Source organism: Miniopterus natalensis, chromosome 15, assembly GCF_054644295.1.
Source record: "Miniopterus natalensis isolate mMinNat1 chromosome 15, mMinNat1.hap1, whole genome shotgun sequence".
Lineage (NCBI taxonomy): Eukaryota > Metazoa > Chordata > Mammalia > Chiroptera > Miniopteridae > Miniopterus > Miniopterus natalensis.
The window spans coordinates 11,026,326-11,050,353 of NC_142095.1; the positions used below are offsets into that span (position 1 = coordinate 11,026,326).

The window sequence follows — 24,028 nt, forward strand, 5'->3', positions numbered from 1 at the left end:
CCAGTGACTTGTATCCACGAGGCCAAGTGAAGACAGAGACAGACACACAAAAGGAAGGCTGTGTGAAGACAGGCAGAAATGGGAGTGCCAAGGAACACTGAAGATTGCTGGGAACCACCAGAAACTAGGAAAAGGCAAGGAAAGATTCTCAACCAAGCCTATGCCCGTAATAGTGCTTAATGTTTCCTCAATGGTCAGCAGAGGTGGCAAACTGCTTTCTCTTTATACCAATGTCCTATTATTTACCAAACTGATTTTCCATAAAGATCGCAAGGTATGGAAACAACAGGCTAACATTCCTGCAGGGCAAGAACTGCCTGGGAGAGCAATGACCCCCCCTTTGCTTGGGGGACCCACGGGAGTTAACATGCGGCTGTCTACTCACCTCTCCCCCTACTATCTCCTAGCTAGGCTTGCTCCCTCATATCCTGCCAGACCCCTGCAAGCCCTTGGGTGTGGAACTCCTGTTTCTTCCATTTTTCAAGCAGGTGGAAGGAGTGAAATGTATCACTATAATCTCAGTCATCCCCAAACATCCAAGATAATATCAATCCTAGGGCTAGGAGTCATAAAGCCTTATGTCGCAGACAAAATGGATCTTTGCTCTCCAAACAGTACTCAATCCAGTTGAGCACTGCGCATTCCAAGATGTGCAGACGAGGACCTGCCGAACTAGTTCCCATTACGACGGCAGGGCCTTTGAAGGAGACAAGAGGCAGGTGGTTTGGGGAAAATGCCAGTGGGGAAGGGACTGGGTAAACTTTGAAAACACAAACACACTTTGCAGTTAAACAACAAAAAATCAACAAACATGGGACTTGAGAAAAAAAAATGTTATTATATGTTAATAGATCCAATCAAACATTTGAAATTTGAGGGTCTCAATCTGGGCAAGTGAATCAGTCAGTGCATGTGAGCTGACTCAAGTGATGGCCACTTAGTACTGAGGACGCTGAGGCCGTGTGAGTGTGTTTCCTAGTACAGAGACGTCTGATACGGAGAACGACCGCTAGTGGCCAAATGGCTGGTATTTATAGTGCACTGATAGTCAGAAGATAATAATAGTGCAAAGAGTGTATCACCCATAAACTCACAGGCGAGCATACTAGACATAGAAAATATTGTAGTGCACGTTAAATATAATTTTAATCACATTTACTATCTTTGAAACTATGATTTAAAATTATCAGGGTTTTTTCCTCTTTATTAGTTATATATAAAATAAAATCGCATCTTGTATAAAATAAATGTGCATCTTACACTCAATGGCATCTTAAATGTGATAAAGAAATACAGCAATTAAAGAATCAAGGCTCTCTCAGGCGGAGAGCAACTATATCCTTGATCCTGCTTAGGAATATCCCCAGGTAATCAGTGCACCTTATAAAATCCTCTACTTACACAGGTGACCAGAATGTTTTCTTTCAGGAAGAGTCAAAATAATAGAATGTTCTAAAAAGCAATAAAAATGATAAGGTACATGGCAGACATTTACCATGCTTTCATTGTTGTGGGTGACTCTAGACTCTCATCAAGGTAAGTTCCCTTTACCGGACTATCTAGAATTAACTGAAGGATTTAATTCTCAGTGGTTTTTCTAGAACTAAGACTCTTGAGCTAAATATAACCAAGTTGTGATTCTCTCAGAATCATAACTTACGAACTGTGGTTCACAGTCAACTGTACATACAATACTTGTAATTTAACATTGGAGAGTCAGTGGGAGAGATGTGCCTTTTTAATATACTCTCTTCCCATCCAGGAATTTATCAGAAGCTTACACAAAAGCTAACCTTGAACAGAAGTTGATGCGGACATCAGGATGGGAGGGAGAAAGGTGTCCAAGACAAGATGACCTCACCAGGGAGGTTAATACACAAACTGCACACAATACGGGGCTCCTTATTTATTACAGGAAAGGAGCCAATATAAATCTCAAGCCTTCTGGCACCAACACAAACACATAAACAAGGATCAGTGGTATTATTTGGGGTCCAGAAATGACGGGGGGAAAAGGCACAAACATCTCTGCTGAGCCTCGAGTGAGTGCATATTATCTCCAATTACAGAAGGGGAACTAGTAAGACAGAAGTCCCTGGCTGAAGAAAGGGAATGGAACTTCTGAAAAAGTTTTTCTAAACAAAAGCTCTTAAATGGAAATTAAAACACCCAATCCCCAAATTTTACTGAGCCCAGACACATTGTAAGATATAATTCTGGGATACTGATACTCATTTAAAAGTGGTGTAAAGCTGATAAGGATTTAAGCCTACCTGCAGATTTGGCTGCCTGGTATCCTTTACTTTGGGGATGTGTTAAATGCTCGTTCATTTGGTCCAAAGGAAGCTCCCTACCAACAGTGCCTCCAACCACTGTGCCCAAGGAGGAACGAAGGAAGCCAGGCCAGTCGGGGGCCCTTCCCCAGGATTTTACATATGGGTGTTCCAGCCTCCTTCCCCCACCCAAAAAGGGTAGGGTAGGGGGAAAGGAAACCCACTCCTGCCCTGAGGACGGCTTGCTGGAACAGTGCAGAGCTGAAGAGATCTCCACTTGAGCCCACCCTTCTCTCCGCACCGCACGGATAAGCCCAGGTCCATTAGCAAGATCGAGGTTACCACGGAGAGAGGGACAGAGCTAAGTGACTGAGTGCTGGCACCAAGGTCTGCGTCCCTGGATACCTGAAGCCTGATCCATCCATATTCTTCTACCTGGTCACCTGAGACCATTCATTCCCTTTTAGTCAGCTGCCACCAAGAGTCCTAATTAAGACAGCATGGGAAATTTTTTAATTAGGTCAAGGTATATTAAAGTTCTTCGACCATAGTTTTTCCTCATATTTGGGGTGTTTGGGGGGGAGGGGCGCACATACACAAGAGGGGGGTGGGGAGCTAGAGAGAGAACACCTGCTTATTAGTTTTGGATTCAAACTGCAGTGTACCTCTGGCAGGTTATTTGAGGTTAATCTCTCTGGAGCAAAACATTCTCTTTGCAAAATGGAAAGAATGACGCCCACACCATAAAAGCACTACTATGTATGCAGAAAGTACCTATTTCAGTGCCTGGAACAAAGCAGGAGCTCAGTAAACAGGTCTGTTAGTGCTTACTGACGAAAAGGGAAGGCCTATGGTTAAAGAGGTCTGGTTTCTCGGGCCAAGCAATTAATTTTGTTCTTCCATTTCCATATTTGTAATAGAAAAAAAAAAAAAGTCCCCTTCATCTCCTTTTTGGGATAGCTTATATTAGTTCACAAGAGGTAGTAAGCATTCAGCATTCATCTTGGTAACTTTCCGCCATGGCAAACAAGAGTGTCTGCAGGTGAGTCGTTAGGATGATAAAAGACATAATGGAAGGAAAACAGAAGGAAAAGGGTAGGGAGAGGATAGCTGGCTGTCTGCAACATCCATTTCACTTTAGTACTACGACCAACTTACTACCACTGTCAGATGAAAAGTAACAGAAACTCTCTTATTTAAGACTGTAGTGAGTTTGTATAAAACTCTCTTGGAAACTGATGTCATAACATTGGGTTTCTGGCCAATGAATATAAGTGTTAAAGTGCTGTGCAAAGCTTAAGGGACAGCGCTATAAAAGGCGGGAGCATAGCATGCCTGCATCCTCTCAACTGGCCGCAACATAGATTTGCAATGTCTTGCGCTCCAGCAGCCATTTTGAGCCTTAGGGGTAAATGTCAACACCTAAGAATGATGGGGTAGAGTTAAAGAGTTCTCCAATCACTAGCTGTATCTTTTTTTTTTTTTTAATAGGAGAGATTAAAACCTTGAGTATTTATTGAAAGCACTAATTTCTGGGAGCAGAGTGAAGGCCTGTTACTGATCACTAAATTCATTTCCTAACTCATGAAAACGAAACAAAATCTTAATCGATGACAAAAAGCAGATGAGTGGTTGCATGGGGAAATCGGAGCAGGGAGGAGGGGATTACCCTAAGGATTACAAGAAAACTTTTGGAGGTGATAGATATGTTCATATCTTGATGGTGGTGTTTTCATGGGTGAAATACATATCAAATGTACGGTGTGCACTTTACACTGGTGCAATTTATCGTCCATGTTTTCCTCAATAAATCTGAAAGTTTTGCCTCAGTCTCACCTTAAAAGAAAACACTACTAACTCATTTATGACTAAAGATGTTAATCATCTGTCATGCACTGCAAACGAAACACCATGTATTTTGTTTTACTGTTTTATTTTTTGATTGTACAGAAGTTGTGTACTGAAATATGTTGTTTTATTTATTTTAAGATAAAAAAAAATGTCTTTATTGATTTCAGAGAGAGGAAGGGAGAAGGAGAGAGAGAAAGAGAGAGAAAACCATCAATGATGAGAGGGTCATTGATCGGCTGCCTCCTGCATGTCCCCCACTGGGGGATCAAGCCCAAAACCCCGGGCATGTGCTTTGACTGGGAATCAAATCAGCAACCTTTTGGTGCACAGATGATGCCCAACCAACTAAGCCACTATGGCCAGGGTGACATCAGCAGTTCTTTAAAACCCCCAAGGTGATGGTGTCTTAGAGAGAAGCCTACAGGGTAGGCACTTGAGAAGGTCCTAACTGTAGTGGCATAAGAATGGAAATCACAAACCACTTCATTCACTGGACACAGGGTCACTAAGATAGAACAGAAATAAAATAGAACTATGCACCAGTGGGGATGCTGACAAATGAGATTTAACAGCAACCAAGAGACACTCCAAAGGCATAAGAATACGACAGAATAAGTCATGCCAGATATACAGACTCTCACACCTCCAACTTTAGGACTTGAATATCAGATAATCTGACTCATCAGAAAGACTACTTCAGTATCATGCATAGGCATGTGATAGCTGTGGACGAATGTTACTAAAATCTAAACCATCCCTCCGCCCCTTCTTTAGAGCACATGGTCAGTTCTTTAACTATTTTCCTAAAAGATGTAGGCACACGATCTCACCTGACTATGGGAGAGAACTTTGCTGTGCCCTAAAGCTACAAGCGTCCTTCCTAACCCCACAGGGATGGAGATTCAACAGAAACAAGGGTCTAAATTACCAGGATGTGAATTTACCACCCAGGAAAGAGTCTGAGACTCTGAACCTTATGTGAAATTCCCCATGCTCACTTATTTCTCACCTATAAATAAATCTGAATAGGCAAAGGTCTCTGTCTGAAAAGCTATAAGCTCCTAGTCCTTCTGCAGCCCACCTGGTTTTGGGAAGGGCTGGATGGGAAACAGACAGATGATGTGATGGGGGCCCAGGCTAGGTGTGTGGATCAAGCCTACACTGGCCAGTAACTTTGGCCACTTCCAAATCTGTACCAGACTTCAAGGAGGTCTCCCTAGGCCCCCACCCCAGGCCCCAGGGGTTACTGCTGCATGCATATCGCATGAGCTCACTTGGGTCATTGTTCCAGGGACCCCAAACACTGGCATCTGCTCAGTAATCTACACACACCATCTGAAAGGGAGTGGGGAAGGTTTTATGTGCAGGGAAGAACAAGGGAAGGGGGTGAAGGGTGGGGAAGGACTGACCTGGATTGCCTGGCGGCCCTGCTGGGCGTCAGCCAGCAGCTGGATGGTGAGGGCCCGGGAGTCCTGCAGTGCCTCCTGGAGGTAGATGAAGCTGTGGCCCCCATGCCGGCCCATTGTACACTCACGACAGATGGGCACTGAGCAAGTATCACAGTACAGGTGCAGCACCTGGGGACCAGAGAGGGGGTAGGCATTAATGAGAGATGCAGGACTGGAGACAGGAAGGACAGCAACAGGGGCTCTGGATCTGACTTCCAAACACTCCCTTCCCCAAAACAAAGCACCCCCCCACAAGGACAGGGAGCGGTGTAGTCAACTGTGAGCACAAATTGCTCTCTGCCCCCCTTCCACTCCAGTTTCATTCAGAAATTCAACGGAGACGCTTCAAAGGCATAATGTTTCCCTGTCCCTTAGATTAATTACCCAGAAATGTTCTAAGATTATGTTTTCCTCATCTGAGATTGGTAGTCCAAATGAAAGGATATACCAGAAATTTTCTCTTGCCAATCCCAGCCTCTGGGTGTGAAAACACGTTTAGGGGCCAGTATTAATCACCGCCCCACCACAGGTTGTCACCACCCTCCCCAGCTAGGAGATTAGCACAACATGCAGAGCATGGTTTTCCAGGCACTCAGACAGGCTAAGGGCTTAAGCTTCTGGAATGAAGGCAAAAAGCTAGTGGTAAGGTCAGCCAGCTTCTTGTCTTTCTTCTTCCTGCCAAGTTGTTCCAAGGAGTTGACCCTGGGAGGCAGTCCCTGCTGAGAGAACTGATGTTCTCTATTTCCCTGGGGCCCAGCATGCTGGGAGGGAAAGAGGGGAAGGGTTGGCACCACCTCCACCTGCTGATAAATGAGGAGCTCTCAGGAGCGACAGCTCCTTGGCACAGAAACTGGGCCAGTCTCGTATCCCTCCACAGAGCAGGGTACTTAGCACCACTGTCTGTAAATGTTTGCTGGATTGCTTTCAAGAGTAGAGCTTAAATTTGCCTCTGGTGCACTTGGGTGTGAGGGAAAGCCAGCCAACACACAACAGGAGGCAGGGAAGTGGTGGCCAAGGGGGCTGTCTCACAGACACAATGCACAATAAACTGAGTCCCCAGATGAAGATAAGAGGTCGTGAGGTGCTTAAGGCCACACAGCTAGCAAGGACAGAGCAGTGGGGCCAACCTCAGGCTTTTTTTTTAAAAAAACTTCAATTTACTGCAGTGACACTGGTAACCAAAATCACACAGGTTTCAAGTGCACAACTCTACAACACATCATCTGTACACTATTGTGTGTGACCTGAGATTTCTAAAGAATTGCTTCCAACACATGCCTGGAACTGGCCACCTCATGCAGAGCACACAGCACCTTGCTAGGTACCCTGGAGGTCCAAGGGGTTCTAGAGCTTGTCCAGACCAGGCTGACAGAGATAGGAAGGAGAAAGGGTTGGTGGTAGCCCCGAGGGCCAGAAAATTCCTACTAGGCTGGAGTCCCACACAGAAACAGCTCTGAGGCAGTGAGAATGCTGTTTCTCTTAACCCATCAAAGTCTTGGCATGGAGCACATCCACTAGGAAATGATCTCCCAAACGGCGCAGTCCAGTGAACAAGCCTGCTCCACGTCGGGCTAACGAAGTGTGTGCACCTGGCATGGGCTACGTACTCTGCTTTCCTAAGAACTCTCAGATTCCAAAATAGGAAAAAATTTAGGATATTACATTCCTACTTTTAAAGAAATAGCTCTGACACAGCAAGTTTTATTTTATGGACTCTACAAGAGGGAAGAGGTGATCAGGTTCGTAGTTTACTACCATTTTTGCCACCCAATGAGTGCACTGAGGTCCAGGGGCCAGGGTAGACTGAAACCAAGGGTCAGCAATTTGCCTTCTCAAGACCAATCACCTTTTTAAAAAAAATTTATCAATATTGTTGAAAGTACTACAGATGCCCACCCCCCCAACCCCTCCACCCCGCATCTGCCCCACCAATCACTTTTAAAAGCAGATCAACAGTGTAGAGATGGAGCTCATCTTTCTAATCTGATAAACCTAAAATTCTCAATCTATCCTTAAATGCTAACCAAAAGATGCAAAGCTGGATACATTTGGGGGAAATTCCTGGAGACTTTTTTTTTTTTAATGATGTGATGCTAAAGCAATTCACCCACCAGTTTCAACCACATTCCTTCCCTTTGCTCTCTCCATTTGTCATGGGAATAAAGGGATAGCTCCTATGCTAATGGCAAGTGTGAAAAACCTCCCATCAGAATGTTCCTTTTAAATGAGAATGAAGCAGGCAGGCTGAACCTTCTGTCTCCTGCCCCCTCCTGCTACACAGTTAAGCAAACTTCTCTACCTCTTCTCAGGACTAACCTGTTGTTGGGACAGCTGTGTGGACTGACTAGATAGAGACACCCTGCTGTCCTGTCTTTGGGCAACAGCTAATCCATCTGTACAGGCAGCTAATGGCAAAGAACCTTAGGCTATGCACCCGAGCCCGGCACTACCTTGTCATGGGACCACCTAGCTAGTTGGACTAGGTGCCTCAGGAGGCCCCCTCTTACCCCTGAAATCCCAAGAACCCTGCCTCTGGAATCTCAACCTCAAAACCAAAGGGGCTTGGAAATAACTCTGGGCCAAGCCAGGAAGCCAGGCTTTAGGTGCCAATTGTGCAACTGCCAGGAATTAAGGTGACTTTTCTGGGTTTTAGGTTTGTGAAATCCGGAACCTGGATAATGCTGTGCATATGAGGATCCTACAAGTGGAAGGTGTTAAGGAATTCTGCAGATGAAGTGGCCAGAAAAGAAATCCTGGTCAGAGGGTGGTAGCGGGTGCCTGAAGCTCCTGGCACCAGGCTCCTCACAAGTGCAGCCTGGAGAGTCTGGGCAGCTCCAAAATGGGCAAAGGGGGTCCCTGGATACAATCCCACCTGGCATTTCACATGGGACCGATGCAGCTCTAGGTGTACTAGATCACACTGTGACTTTAGAAGTGCAGTTCCCGGTGGCCCTGGGGTTGGATGTGGGGAGCATCCAGCCAGTTGACCATAAAAAGCTGTGGGTGAGCAAAAGCATGGCCTCGTGGTGCTTGTAATTAACAAATTTTTTTTTTTTTTTTTAAGAATATACTGTCCAAATACTGAAAATGTGACCCATTTTATAAACTTTCTAACAAAAAGTTGGCGTAGAACTTTGGCGAGACTTTGCCCTCCGTTTAGAAGCTCTGCATCTCCTCTACTTGAAATTTCTAAGGTCAAAAGCCCACCATTTCGGAGCTTGTGAAACAACGGTCAATAGGTAGCAATGTGCATGGGTGCAATTCTCTGAACCAGCTGCAAGATATTTTGACAGAATAAACTGGAACCCAAGTCTTCCAAAGAAAGGGCTGTGTGGAGGGTCCAAGGCCAGAAATGTAGCAGAGGCCATGAACTATGGCTCCAGGAAGGGGTAGGTGGGGGGAAGGCGCAGGCCTCTGGTGGGAGGAATTCCAGGGCCTGGGGCTGCCTGTTAGGGGCTTCCCGGGCAGATGCACAGACACGCCCCCACCCCCACCTCCCCCGCCCCTGCTTGGCGACAATCTGGCTGCCCCAGCTGAATGGAGCAGGCTCGACCTCTGACCTTGCAAAGTGACCACCCTCTTCCCTGCCCCCAGCTTCCAGGAGGCCCCACCCACTGCCTTCCTCTCCCAAAATTTCTAAAATACCAGGCAAGAGACAAAGACCTAGGAATGTGGGCCCAGCAGGAGAGGAAGGGGGGAGGTTAAAGAAAAAATAAATAAAAATACCAAGCGGGCAGGTTTACCTTAGCCAGAGCTTAAATAAAGTGCTTTGTTAATGAACAAGACCGTGTGTGTACGCACTTTCTGGAAACCTACTTTTTCTACTACCTGCGATCTGACGAGGAATTCATACACACCACACGTCTGTAAGAATGAGCTTCTAGTTTTAAATACAACTGCCCACATCAGTGAAGGTGTAAGCCCAAAGGGTAGAGGGAGAGGCCTCTCACTATCGAAATGCCCCAAATGAAATATATCAACCACTGTAAACTTATTTTTGAGACTTTTTGCCCCCTACATCTCTTAAAATGACTAGGGACATCTGGCCTCCCACAAACTCAGGCTTAAACAGAAGGAGGTCTCCACCCACCAAAAAGGGCTTCTTAAGTTTCCCACTATAGAAATGAAGAATGACTGGTGACAACCAGAAGCCTTATCAGTGGGTGCCACCAGGCAGACTCTCCTATTTAAAAGTGGGCAAGCCAAGTTCAAGGAGCGAAGCCCAGTCACAAAGCTAAGTCCATTCGATCACATCAAAACCAAGCTTTACTTCATTTATGGAAAATACACTGAACACCAAGTCCAAACCCAAGGCAGGGACTCACCTCCTGCATCCCTGGCCTCGGTTGCTGCTACACAGAGCTGTGGCCTGGGGGGCCCAGGAAGGGGTGAAAGAAAGAAAATCCGGACCCTTTTCTCCAGCACAATCACCACCAGCTCAAAACAGCAGAGCCAGGCTGAGGACAAGTTATTTTTTATGTGGGGAAGGGGACTGTCCGGAAAACTTATTTAGATAGGGAACATACATGTGTTTGATGCAAAAAGATACATAAATGCAGTTTTAAATCTCTCCCAACTTAAATAATCCTCCAAAAATATGCTGTATTATACGCACGTGAATTTTTAAAAAACAAATACGAGTACATCATACTCGACTTTTTTCATTTAACCATGTTAACTTGGAGAATGTTCTGGGTCAAGCTGCCTGCCTAACGAACCTGTGGATGTACCATAACTTATTTAATTCCTAATTGGTACCTATGGATAGAAGAAAGTGCTGATTTTTGAAAAATCACAAGCAATGCTGCAGTGACTATCTCCTTGTTCTTTATGCAACTCCAAATTTTCAACTTGGTACTATTTTCACTTGTTATGTCACTCGATGTTAAGTGTGGCTTGTAAGGATTCGTGAATTTAATAACTTTAAGTCAGCTCAACCTCCATCCATAGGAACAAAGATTGGCAAGTGCCTGTTTCTGTTCCCAACAAGACCAAATGTACACAAAAAGCCAGCAGGGGGACACCAGGAGGGATGGCCAATGTTGAGCCTGGGAGGGAAGGCTTCTGTGGATTGAAAACCGGCCGTGTTTTGCATCCTCAGTAGTGGCTGCTAAGGAGACTACTGTCCCAAACCGGAAGACTGGCCCAAACACAAGGGTGGGGGAGAGTGGGGCTGCTAGTTAGGGACATCTAGAGCTGACAGTGGAAGGGGTCTCAGGCAATGTACAGGAAGAGGGGTGTTCAAACACCCAGTGAAACAAACAAAGGGCCCCATACAAACCCACAGTCCCCTTTCTGCAATTCCAAAGCCCAACAGGCTCTGGAAACCAAGTTTTTCCGTAAAGTTATTTGGCAGCAAAACCTGAACTGGCATGAAAATGATTTTTACCATTGTGTGAGTTTTCATAAATCTCATTATTTTGCGGTGTTGTTACTAACAGATGTGCACACACAGTATTAACTTTCTAAAATAAATTTTGAGGCACATCTGATCCCAAGGGTTAGGGGAAAAGATGTGGACACCTAGTACTACCTGTCTGGCCAGCTAGCTGAATAAAATCCATTACCAGGCCTCACCAAGCAACAGAAAGAGTCAAGAGTACCTGGTGGAGTGAGATGGAGGTGAGGGCTGCCCAAAGTACAGCTGGCTCAACTCTAGACCACATTTTTAGGCTCCATGAACAAATCTGAAAAAGGATTGGAAACAGAGAGGGATGCCATTAGCTCTAACAACTTGAGACTCAATGTGGTTGCTGGTGCCGAGGGAGAAGTACAGTGTGGTGACCATGAAATGTCATGTGTTGTTCACTTGTGGCTTTGGTGCCACCTGAAAAGCCTCATCATGACCCCTTCTCCCTATGTTTTTGGAGAAAATCTTCTCATTCCTACTGACCTCCCCCTTCCCATCACCAGCCAACCAAGGCTTGGCAAAGCCTGCTCACTCCTCTGGTGCCCGAACCCACAAGCTTCCTGAAACCCTGCAAGCTTTCTCCTTCCCAGCACCTGTCCCCTGCCTGTGGAACCAGGTCCCAAAGACCCAGAGTTGGGCATGCAGGGGTACCCACTTTATAGTCTAGCAATCCTGCCCCATCCAGATGTTCCTCCCTCTGGAAGAATCTTCCCCCTAGAACATCACAGCTGTGTTTGCCTCAGCACACAGCTTTTAATATTAACATATGCAAAAACTGAACCATTACTTTTTTAAAGCTAAAACTAAATAAAAAGGAACAGGTAATTAGATAAGTTCTGTTTCCATAGATGAATGACTGAATTTCGCTGAGCTTAGCTGCACATTTGGTAAAATGAGAAATAACCCAATTTTTAGCTCCCAGAACTGTCAGAATTATTAAAAAGTATAAAAACAAGTTCACCCTGGAAGAAAAGCATTTCCCCTCTAGCACTGATGACTCGAAGATGAAATCCCAGAAAACAAGGTCACCCTGAGCAGCACAGCCACACACCTTCCACCTGTTCGGCCAGAGTCACGGACAAAATAGCTTCACATTTCCTACCACAGCCCCCTCCCTAAAGCGAAGGGCACAGCAGTCGATCTGACTCAAGAAGCAGCCTTTAGGAGGCAAAAAGGGACAATATAACCCAGGCCTGTGTTTTCCTGGGATCCTGACCCTACTCGAGAAGATGCAGTTATAGTTAGCGGTAGAGGTGCAGTGGGAGCATGGGGATTTGGGCAGGAAAACCGGTGGGCAGAAGATAGCACTTTCCACAATGAGCTACAGTTAGCATTTCTCAGAGCCTTTGTGAAGTCACAAGAAGAAACATCTAATTTTTAAAAGTATAGACCCAATGTCATCAAATATCCAGTGTGGGACAACATATATGGCAACTCCAATGACAGGGAGGGGGGAACAGAGCTGAAGAGAGCTATGCGTCCGGTTCATTCCATTTTGCTGGCACTGAGAGTGCCTTGTTGGGCCTGCATCTGCTTCCTTCCCCTGCCTTTCACAACTGCTGACAAACAAGTTCACCACCCAGGCCCTCAGTGTCTGCCTCTGGGGAAGCCAACTTGCAGCAGCAGGGGCTCGCTCCCTCTGGTCGATTGGATCTTCAGGCCGGAGCCTGTTATCTTTGTCCCACCGTGCAGCCTGAGGCACATGCATGGCCGGCCATGCCCACCAAGGCCAGCAGGGTTTGCTGCCCACAGCCTGGAGTCTTGCTCACATTTCCTGAAGGCTCTAACAAGGGCCCACGGAGGCAAGTGACGCACATGCACTCGGGGTTTCCTGCAACAGATCCCGGTTATGACATTGAGTGACACCTGGAACACGCCAAAATTGTGTTTTGGGTTACTGCCTACCAAACATACTTATTATAACAAACAAACTTATTTACTTAAATAAAACTTGGGTGTTTAAAATATAACATACTGCATAATTCCATTTATATGAAGGCAAAACTAATTGAAGATGGGGGGGAAAAATCAGAAGTTGCAAGTAAGAGCAGGAGTGAGTGGCGGGCACTTAAGGGAACTGTTCAGGAGTGATGGAAATATCCTAATATCTTGATGGATAGACAGGTGTATATATAATTGTCAAAACTCAAAATGCATATTTACCATCTGTTTACGTAAATTATATCCAGCCCCCTGCCCCGAGAAATGGTGAGGGGGGCCCTTGCCCGGTAGCTCAGATGGGTGGAGCATTGTCCCCTCCGCCAAAAGGTCAACAGGTTTCAGGTTTGATCCCCAGTCAGGTACATACACGGGAGGACATTGATGTCTTTCTCTCTCTCTCTAAAAAAAAAAAAAAAAATATCCCCAGCCCTGGTCAGTGTGGCTCAGTTGGTTGGGAGTCCTCCTGTGAACCAAAAGATTGTGGGCTCTATCCCCGGTGGGGGTGTGTGCAGGAGTCAGACTGATGTTTCACTATCACATCAATGTCTCTCTCTCCCCTCTCTCTCAAAAACCAATTTTAAAAAACTTATAACAACAAAAAATATACCCAGATGAAGATTTTAAAAAAGTGAGGGGGAACCCTCACAACAATAACCTAGTGGTGGGTGAAGCTTGGAGCCTAGCCTTCGCACGACACTCTTCCTAGCCAAGGACCTAATAAATGCTCGTTGAGCCCATAAATGAGTTACTTCAATGGTCCCACATAATTTGCTTCCAATAGGTTGTGGCCATTCTCCCCACAATGTTCCCATTAGGTAGTATTTCTCTTTTGCCCTCCACTATACATATTATCTTAAGTTCTATCTCACAAGAGGCAAGCCTCGGACTATTGGACTAACTCCCTGGAGGTTTTGCAAAAATTAGAGCCCTGGGTCCGATTTACAGCACCACGGGCGGCCGGCGGTCATACAAAGCCGTATGAAATCATTAGTGTCCCAGCTGCCGCCCCTGCATGCATCTGACCTCTGATGTACTAATGAGAGGCCCATGCAGCTTCCAGCAGCAAATAAAATTGAGATTTGTTCCAACACTGAGCTCACTGCCCACGTAAATTATAGATTTTTAAACACCACTGGAAAAGATAGATTTTTGACACAGATACACAGTTTTCCTGTTGCCTCCAAGGTCACGAAACCAAGGCACAGTTTTCATCTGTTGTGTTCTGGACAAGAGTCGGCGGTGCTGGGAGGCTGCCTTTTTAAAAAAAAATGGCAAGACTCTGTAGGTGGCCGTGTAACTCAGTCCTCACTCACCTCTTAAACAGTGGGCAACATTGTGCACCTGAAACCTTTTCACTCCCTAAAGTAGCAAAAGGGGTTTCAATTGCCTGTGCAGCGGCGATCGTGTGGACAGGTGGATTTAAGCAAGGGAAGGCACTCACACCTGGGGAAACTGTCTTGCGACGAAAGCAGAAATAAAAGACAGGTAAGAACAAAATTAATAGCAGGAAAGGTTTAAAACATTTCTAGCCATAGTTTCTCCCTCCAATATAACACAGTGAAATTTTTTCTCTCCCCATTCCAGCAAGTTCTACTATCAAGTAGCTAACTTCTATGTGACATTTGCCCTCTGCCTTGGGCAAGAAGGGTTCACTCTGGCCTTCCCGGTGGCCCTAGTTTACATACACCGTCACATCCGTTGACAATTTTAAGAGCTGGTTCCCTTACCACGCACTGCCTGCAAATCAAGAGGTTAACCAAGTATTTATTGCTATAGAAATCTTGTTCACAGGCAGGACTTATTTAAACAGGGGAGGGGGCTAATCAAGGAAGCAGTAGATGGCCTCTGTGAATTCTCAATGCCACCAAGCGCCCGCTCCTCAGCGGGGGGCGGGGGCAAGGACAGTGTTTGTGAAGCCTGGGGATTTGTCACCAAGCCCCAGGCCTAGGCTCTTTTGCAGCACTCCTCCAAACTGCCCCATCAAGGACAGCATTAAATATAGAGAACAGACACTCTCCTTACAGCACCTCCTCTTTCCCCAGGGATCACCAGAGCCTTTCTCACCAGCTTCCTTCCGTGAGTAAAAGGTAAAATGACCCAGAGGGGGCTCAAACAAAATCTCTAGTGCAACAGCTAGGGGCAAAAAGAAAGGCCCTGGTCTGGTCAAGAAATGGATTTCTGTTATAAGCCCTTTTCAAGTTAGCGGCTTGTTAGGCAATTAATTTGAATTACACACACACACACACACACACACACACACACACCCCAACAATAGGAAACTTAATTCCACAGATACCCCCACAAATGCCAAAGGGACACCACTGGCCAGAGTCACCGCGTCAGACTTGGAGGTCAGCTTTAAAGAGTCACCTGTCACCCTCACTGAAAGTCACCAGAGAAATAGGAGCCTCGTGGCTGTTCCACCGTCCAGACAGTTAAGGATGGATCTTACCCCTCCTCGCCCCACCCGAGAAAAAATGCAAACTGGAGAGAGCAAGTGACCTAGGGAGTCCTAGGTAGGGTGGGGATAAGATGGCAACAAGACAGTAATATTAAGCAAGACATCTCAGACTAAGCACAATTAGCATTTAAAGGCCTTTTTAAAGAAGGGTGTGGGAAACAGAAACCAAACTCAGCAAAGGGTGCGACAGGGAGCCTAGGCAAACCAGTAGAAACTGGTCCAGCAGAGAAAAGAACTGGGTGGTAGAAAAGCCGCATTCCAATCTTAAGCGATGTGACCTGGGGAGAAAGGGCCCAACCTGTGCTGGAATCACAAGGGACAAACCGGGATAAACCCACCAACTGCAAAGGATCAATTCAGCTGCCAAACCAGACAATCAGGAACTGCCGTGGGGCCCAGCTCAAGCCAGAAACGAAGCCCCAGTCCCTGGGAGTTCGCCCATCCCTCTTCCCACAAGTGTGCACAGCTCTTGACAGCTGCCGTTTTAAAGAAGCACTAATTACAGCGGATCTGGCAAGGAGTCAGGGAACCCCTACACCCAGCCGGCGGGATTTCAGGCAGAAAAATGCCAACTAACGAGTAATAAGATACAATCCAAAAAAAGGGGGGGGGTGGTGTCGATGTTTGGGGACACTGTAGCCAAAACCATTGGAGTCGAACGCCTCTAAGAAGCCTGAATTCCCCGGACCATTCATCACATTCTTTACTTATCCCCTCTAATAAAAACTTTTTAAAAATGACGGTAAAGAGAAATAATAATTTCAATTCTCAGGTATGGAGCTCTCTCAGACATTCCACTTAATTCCAACAAATGAAGCTTGTGAGAGTGAAGCATTTCTTCAAATGGTACCTATGTGCGGGTCATCAGAACTTAACGGGCAGCCTGCTGAGCCTGACTCAAGAACCGGGCCCCCTTCCATCTTCTACAGAACTTCATCACCACCCAAGCAGATACTCAAAGATAAACTCAAAAAGATGAGAAAAGCCAGACCTAATAGGGTAGGAAAAAACCAGGTAGTATCAGTCACGTCATCTAAGGTTTCAGGGGGAAAATAAAGGAAATCAGGTCTCTGCTTGGTCCTAAAATCCCTAACTTGCTTCATCCAGCCCTGTGTTGATTTAAAATAAAAAAAGGTCACCCTTACTGTGGCTAGCACCAAACCAGGAAAAGAGAAGATACAAGGCAGGCAAAATCTAAATATTTGGCAGTAACGAATCCTCAAACTGATGTGTTCTGAAATTCTCGCCCCATGTGGCTGTCCCTTAGTCCTTCTGCAACATTGGAACCACTGCACCTAAAACTCAAAGAGCCTTCCCCCAAGAGGCCCTGGTCTGGGAGTCTCAGGCTGGCCTGGCCACTTTTTGGCCGGCTGTGGGGAGCCACCTGGCTCTCCCAACAGTTCCCTCCTGGGTGGTCAGCTTCATGTTTTAAAGTCAGCTCTTATACTCAGCCTGCGCTGAGTCTCCAAGGCTACAATATCCTTATCAAGTGTGCTGTGTTTACTGCCCCCCCTCCCCTTTTTTAAAACTATTTACACTGGATTTAAGGCTGTGAGCTAAGGACCTTGGGAAATTAAAAAACAACTCGAGAAGCTTCCAGTCTTGGTTCAAAGAATCGATGTGGCCCCTTCCCCAGCTCGTTTGGGTAAGTTGGCTAACAGCTCTGTTTCCACCCAGAGGACAAAATGAGGACAATGCACTTCATTTCACAGCGGGTGCAGGAAATCCAAAGGCTGGCCAGTTTTAACAGAAAGTAGAGGGAAAGTGGCCTGCCCAAGGCTTCCAGGGTGGTAAGTGGGGGACAAGTTAAATCAAACTCCAGGACATGTTTGCAGGCTGGATGTGAGGCTGTAAAGCCACTCCAGTGGCTTCTGGACCAGCGTTCTCCAGGGCTGTTATTTTATTTGCCCACTGAAAAGAATGTCGAGAGATTCCATAAATGCAAGTGGAAAAAGTGGAAAAAGCGCGAGCAGATGACCACCTCTGACCCATACATGTATGTCTCCAACTTCCTGTGTGGCCACAGTGCCTCTGCCCCTCCAACTCATGACCAAGTGAGATCAGCCTCTTTTAGCCTCCACCAACAAATATCGTATTTTTAACACGATTTCCCAATACACACATTTCCTCATTGCACCATGCTTGGCCCTATGCCCTTGCCCTCACAGAGGATACAGTCCAGTAGGAGAGGTGACGAAGGCCAGCAATTTCAGGACAGGGGGAAGAAAAACAGAAAGCATTGGGTCTGAGATGTTAATCTCAACAGACTTCCTGGAGGAAGAGAAGCTTGGGTACAGCAAAAAAGTGTAAATAGGAATGGGTGGGATGCAAGTTCCAGATGCACCGTGCTCGGATGGGACAGCCCCCTGATGCTGGGCTCGGCTTCCCTTCCCTTCCCTCCCCTGTTAAAAATCATGTGCCCTGCTGAGCTCACTGCCCCCTTAGTCAGAACTGCTGCCTATCTATGTTCCCCCAGCCACCATCCCTGAACCTTTTTATTCTGGGACAAGACGTTCCTGAGCATGCCACCACTTTCCAGACCACCAGCAGGCTTGGGTCTTATTTCCCAGTGCCTCCCTGCTTCTACTATTGCTGCCCTACATGCCTCTTCCCCATGCAGAGAGCACCTTTTAAAAAGTCAGAGACAGATTACAGCCCTCCAGTGGCTCCCCATCAGGAGGCCGCTCTTCCCGCCGATCCTTTCTGTAACCGCCGATCCTTTCTGTAACCGCATTCTCTCCTCCTCGCAGCACAAAGGAACCCTCCCTCGCTTCAGGACACTTCCCTTGGCGGCTCAACTGGTGGCACAGTCCTGGCTCCATCCCATCCCTTGCCTTTACTATTGGCTCGCTTGTGTCAGTCTCCTCACTAGAATTTAAGCCAGTCTCCTCACTAGAATCTAAGTGCTGCAAAGGCTGGGAATCTGTTTTGTTCACTGCTTCATTCCCAGCCCCTGAAAGCATCTGGCACATGGAGGCTCAATAAACGCGAATAACTATTTAGGTGGTAGTTAGCACTGTATCCCAGCACAGTAAAAATTATGGCTAGAAAAGTGACAACGAACCTCTGCTAGATCTACTGCTAATCTCCAGGAGTGATGGATTGAGAAGTTCTGGCCTCGTTTGATCTTGTTTAGCAATCTCACCAAAGGCTGATGAAAAACACCCACCGCTCAAAAAAAATTAAAAAACAAAACAAAAACCACAGCAACAAGGAAAGTGGAAGACAGGGTGGGAAGTATGATGGAAAATCACGTTCCACGGTTTGCAGTTCTAAAATTGTGAACAGAAATTAGGTTACATCAGGGAAATCCAATTCCCATCACCGAGAGGTAGTATCTGGGTGAGATTATGAACTTTTCTTAGAAAAGCCACTTGCAGTCAACTGAAGAAGGCGTTGCACATTTTTGCTATTCCACTCATCAAAACGTGCAGTCTGTTCCCCTTGCCTTGAATCCCGGCTGGTTTTGCAACTTGCCTTCCCCTGTCAAATGTGGTGAAAGTCATGCTATCAAACTTCCAGCAGGGCGATCAATGCTGTTCTGTGCTTAAACACTTACTCTTGGAAACCAGGCCACAGGGAGGAAAACCTAGGCACTCTAGTGGACAACCCAGCCAGACCGCCAGCCAGGTGGATGAGCCACTTTGGACCTTCCAGCTCAGCTGACCTATTACTTCCAATAACAAACAGGACAAAACACTCTGGGCTGAGTCCAGTCTACCTACAGAATCATGAGAAAAGCATAATTTTTATTTTATCTATTTAAAAAAAGATAAAACAGCCCGGCCAGGCGTGGCTTAGCGGTTGAGCATTGAGCTAGGATCCAGATCATGAGTCGATTCCCAGTCAGGGCACCTGCCCGGTTACGGGCTCAATCCCCAGTGGGGAGCTTGCAGGAGGCAGCCAATCAATCAATGACTCTCCCCTCACTGATGTTTCTCTCTCTCTCCCTTCCTCTCTCTGAAATCAATAAAGATATATTTAAAAATAAATAATGAAAAAGATAAAACTGCTTTCACAGAGTTGGAGCTGAGGGCTAGGTTGTCCTTGGCCAGATAGTGCTGAGCAACCCTTCCCTCTTGAGTAAGGTCTAGGATATTTCAAGGTTCCTTCCTAGCTCTGCCCATGGCTGATTCCATCAAAACTTGATTCGTGGATTCCATTCCAGAGCCCTTGGTCAGGCAGCAGCCACAGAGGGAGAGCCAGAGGGAAATCCAGATTCCCAAACCCCAGGAGCTGGTATCAACCTCACAAAGCCTCAACAGGAGCCTCAACAACTCACCAAGCATGTCTGGAAGCATCTTTCAGGGTCTGAGACTATTATCTATCAACCAGATGGTTCTCCAGAAATAACTACCCATGGAATGCAGTGGAAAACAAAACCATTCAATGGGAAGGGGAGAGTGTAAATTCCCAGTAAACTTCCAAAGGGGCCAACCCTAAGACATCTTTCCACGGCTTTCCCTAAGCCACTGTCTCTCCCACACACTTTGGACAAAACCAAACTCCAGATTGGACACGTCAGTGAGTCCAGAGCTCTAATTTTTTCCTCTCACCACTGGCCCAATGTGATCTCAGGAAAAGCTATAACCTCCATTTCTTCTCAGGAAAAAGGGTGTCCCTTTCTCCAGTAAACAAGAAACTTTACAAGTGGCAGGCAGGATATATCTTTCTATGTTCAAGCAACACAGCGAGGAATGAGGCACTTCCTTGAAAAGACCGATGATTTATGGCACCGTGTTTAAGATGGGAAGCAAACTAAATGTCCATCAATAGGAGACCGACTAAATGACAATTCTATAGATTGATTACTGGGCGATCAAGCAAAAGAATGAGATGCTCTGGATCCATGGAATGACCTACAAAAGCATTATTATGGAAAAAAATAAGGAGTAATGTGCGTGGACTGCTACTATTTCTGTAAAGGAAGAAACCGGTACAAGTATTCCTTGCTAACCAAATCTATAGAGAGGGGTACCTGCATGTGGCTTAGCAACTGGGATGTGTTTATGTAGTAACACGGAACTTAACGATATATAAAAAAACGTTATTATCTCTTAGTTAGGATGACCAGCAATTTAACTGTCTATAGATTTTGTAAGTTTCCACAGAGGCCTACACAGGGGGCTTAAGGGTAGCACAGGGCTCTCCCGAGGCTCATTACCCAAGCTCAGGCAGACCCAGAAGGAATTCAGTGGCAAACACCTAAGTCTCGACTAGGATCAGGCCCTATGGCACGTGCTTTGCACATTAACTGGTTTAACCCTCCTCACAGCCACGTGCAGTAGCTACTATCATCCAACTGAGGCATAGGCAGTAACTTGCCAAGAACACAAGTATAAAGTGGCAGAATCTGGCTCCAGAGTCAATGAAGAAACCACCAGGCTTTAGTGACTCAGCCAGTAACAACACCCCCGCCCCTGCCCCCACCACCTTGAAATACTCACCTCTACAAACTTCCATCTACCCAGCCTGGATTTTGTAATCTGCAGGATAGGCATTTTTATCTGTGTGTCAACAATTACTGCAAACATCGTCCGACTGATTTTTTTTCCCTTGACTCCCAAACAACCCTCGATGGCTCCCCACTGCCAGCCTACAGGTTGAAAATAAACTTATTGAGTTTAACATGCCTGACTTTAATAGCACATTCCCAGGGCACTGAAAGATGAACTCAGTCTGATAAAACCTCTGGCCAAATGTTCTCGTCTTCCCTTGGGCCTCTGCTCCTAAGTAAGTGCTCACCTCTGAGGACCCCACACCCTCCCCTCCAAGCTCTTAATAAGGAGCCTCTTACCCCCTACACTGCATTTATTCCAACCATTCATCTTGGCTCCTAATACCTCAAATTTCTATACAACCCCCTCAGGCATAACTCAGCAGTGGGCACGTGGTGAAGCTGGAAAAACCTATTTATCTGCCTCCTGACCCCCACCCCTCCCCCTCTGATCAGAGGGAAGGAACACAGCTCTCAATGTCTTTCTCCAGGATGTGCCCCCAGGGGTTCCAATTTAGGACACAACACTGTCCCTGTCCCTAATTTCACTCACGGCCCCACAATCCAAAAGGCTACCTACCCACCCCCCTCCCAGGGGAATCTGTGATCAATTTAGTCCAAGGCTGAGGGCCAACCGTATAATAGATGGGTCCAAGACGGCAGCTGGTCCAATACAGAACCTTTGTTCTTACAGGTTCCGTCCAGCAGGCTCCAGCAAGGGGGTCCCAGGCATTCTCTTCCCCACTGAATAGCTTCTTGCAAGCAGGAAGTGGGCACAAAATTCCTTCCCGGAGCCTGAATGGTACAATCAGCTTTCCCCGCTTTCCCATTTTGGCAATTTTGATACACTCTTCAGACCCCCCATTTTGTCACCCTGAAGTCATTACATTCCTAAAATTAAATTTCCTGATTGTCACACAGAGTTAATTAATTTAAACCAGAATTTCCCCATCCTTCTCAAAGGTGCCAGCTCTAGTATCATTATACTAATTGGAATAAAGGGCGAGGAAAACACCAACGAAGAGACTTCAAATAACTTTATATTCTGTGGAGCAAGAATTCCCTTAAGGAGGAAGGCGTACAATCGAAGTCAATTCTGCATTCGCTTATTGTTGACTCAGCTCTTTTGTTAATTGCATTCAAGCACTATTACTAACTGTAGTCATCTTATTACCAATTGTAATCCTCCTGCTAATTATAAGCAGAAATTTAAATTTCAGGATCTACTTGGGAATTTTTTAAAGTGTGAGTGGGGGTGGGGAGGGAACTGAAACCTAACACGTACCAAAAATAAACAAACTTTTCCCCATTTCCCCCAAGAAACACTGTCAAACAAGGTTTTAAAATGCAGGCGATGATCTAGTGACATTTCCACTCACGTTGGAAAGGAAGCTTTTAAAGGAAGCTTTTATAATGTCCTGTTAACAAAAGTGCTTTTTTAAAAAAAACAAAACAGAAAGGTGGAGAGGATTGTTATTTATTTTTTTCATTTTGTGTAGTTTGATAAACACTTTTTCTATTGAAACCTCTCCCCAACTCGCACCTCAGGACTTCTAATTTGAATGGGGTTGGGGGGTGGGGGAGGAGAAATGACTTGAGATTTCGGGATTTGATCAATGCAACATGTTAGGGGCAGAGCGCAAGGTCAAAAGGAAATGATTAATCCCACAAGAGAAACAGGCGGATGGGGCAGGGAATGGCTTCCCTTACGAAACCCCCACTAATAGGTCAGAAGATACTCTCTGGTTGGCAAGGTTTTCTCCCCAACCCATTCTCAGGATTTCATCTTCAAACACATTTTTTTAAATCCAAAGAACTTTAATCTACACCAGCCCATTTTCCTTAGAGGTTATTTTTATTTGCCAATTACATTCCAGTTGTTGCCGAAGGGGGTCCAGAATTAAGCAGGAGGGAGAATGACTCCAGTCATCTGGATGACTCCGACATTCTATGACAATTTCCATTACTAGAGAGAACCCGCTGATCCTTAATGCAGAAGGGGATATTTTAGGCCCACTTAAAAGAAGTTACCAGTTAAGACATACAATATCCCTTTGAAACGATATGACATCAACACTCTGAAAGTACATAAATGGGTCAAACACAAGAGATGGGGGAAGGGGAATGCCTTACAAAAATACTTTGGGAAATAATTTTCCCCTTAGCTTTTCTCCCTCCTCAATGCCCCTCAGGGAATCACATGCAAAAATTCATACTCCTAATTACTGATGCTTATTTCCCCCTCTAATCACCACATTACATTCCCCAATACAAATCTCAGATTTGCCATGGGGCTGGCATTTAAACAAGCTTAGAACTGCCTCAACACCTTTCTGCCCCATTACCTACCTCGTGCCCCCCAGGAGCAGATACCATAGACTGGAAGGCTTCACCCACTGTGGGTCTCAGCCACAGGGGCGCAATTTGGAAACCATCCAGACTTGGGGGGGTGAGGGAATTCCATTTTTTAAAATTTATGGTAACACAATGACTATCTTGCTTTGAAGGAACTGAAGACATTCCCCAAGGATGTTCTGAGCCACAAAATCTTTTAATAAGCTAGATGAGAGTGACCCAATTTGTGTGTGCAATTGTGAGTGTGCACACTTTTCTGATTCCTGATTATTTTTTTTAAAAAGTTAAAATCCCCAGTCAATGCACTCAACTCTGCCACTTCTACCAGCCAAAAAAGGTGATGGGGAAGGGGGGGGGGGGGGGGGGGACGACGACTTATCTGGTAAAACCGGCACTAGTTCATAGAGGAATAAGGTTTAGAACGACCTCATCCAGGCTCCTTCCTCTGAATACGCTGTTTACAAATTATTAGCAGAGAGTTGGGGTTAGGGGATGACAATGCCAGGTTTGTAAATCTAAGGCAGGTAAGAGGATGTGGCTCTGCCTTTCCCATGAAAAGATATTTAACCAAGGCTTCATGGCAGCCCCACACACAAGATTCGGTTCCTTCTGACCTTGTCCATCCACCCAAACTGAGGCCCATTTTCTAATGGATGGCTTTCAAGTTTAAACTGCAGTTATCATGCCCATCCCCTGAACTCTATACTTAAGCCCCCCCCCCCCCCCCCACGGCCAAGAACCCCAACCCAAGATCCATTTCCTAAAACAAAAGTCCTTGAAAAAATTTTAAGT

The 24,028-nt window shown here is 45.9% G+C and overlaps 1 protein-coding gene across 1 annotated transcript in view; it reads right to left on the reverse strand.

Annotated features, from left to right (window-relative positions):
• TRIM71 (tripartite motif containing 71) overlaps positions 1 to 24,028 on the reverse strand; it is a 55,763-nt gene that overhangs the window by 6,176 nt on the left and 25,559 nt on the right. Inside the window, exon 2 of the mRNA XM_016198834.2 lies at positions 5,534 to 5,701. Within this exon, the coding sequence (XP_016054320.2) occupies positions 5,534 to 5,701 (168 nt within the window). The remainder of the gene's footprint in view (positions 1 to 5,533; positions 5,702 to 24,028) is intronic.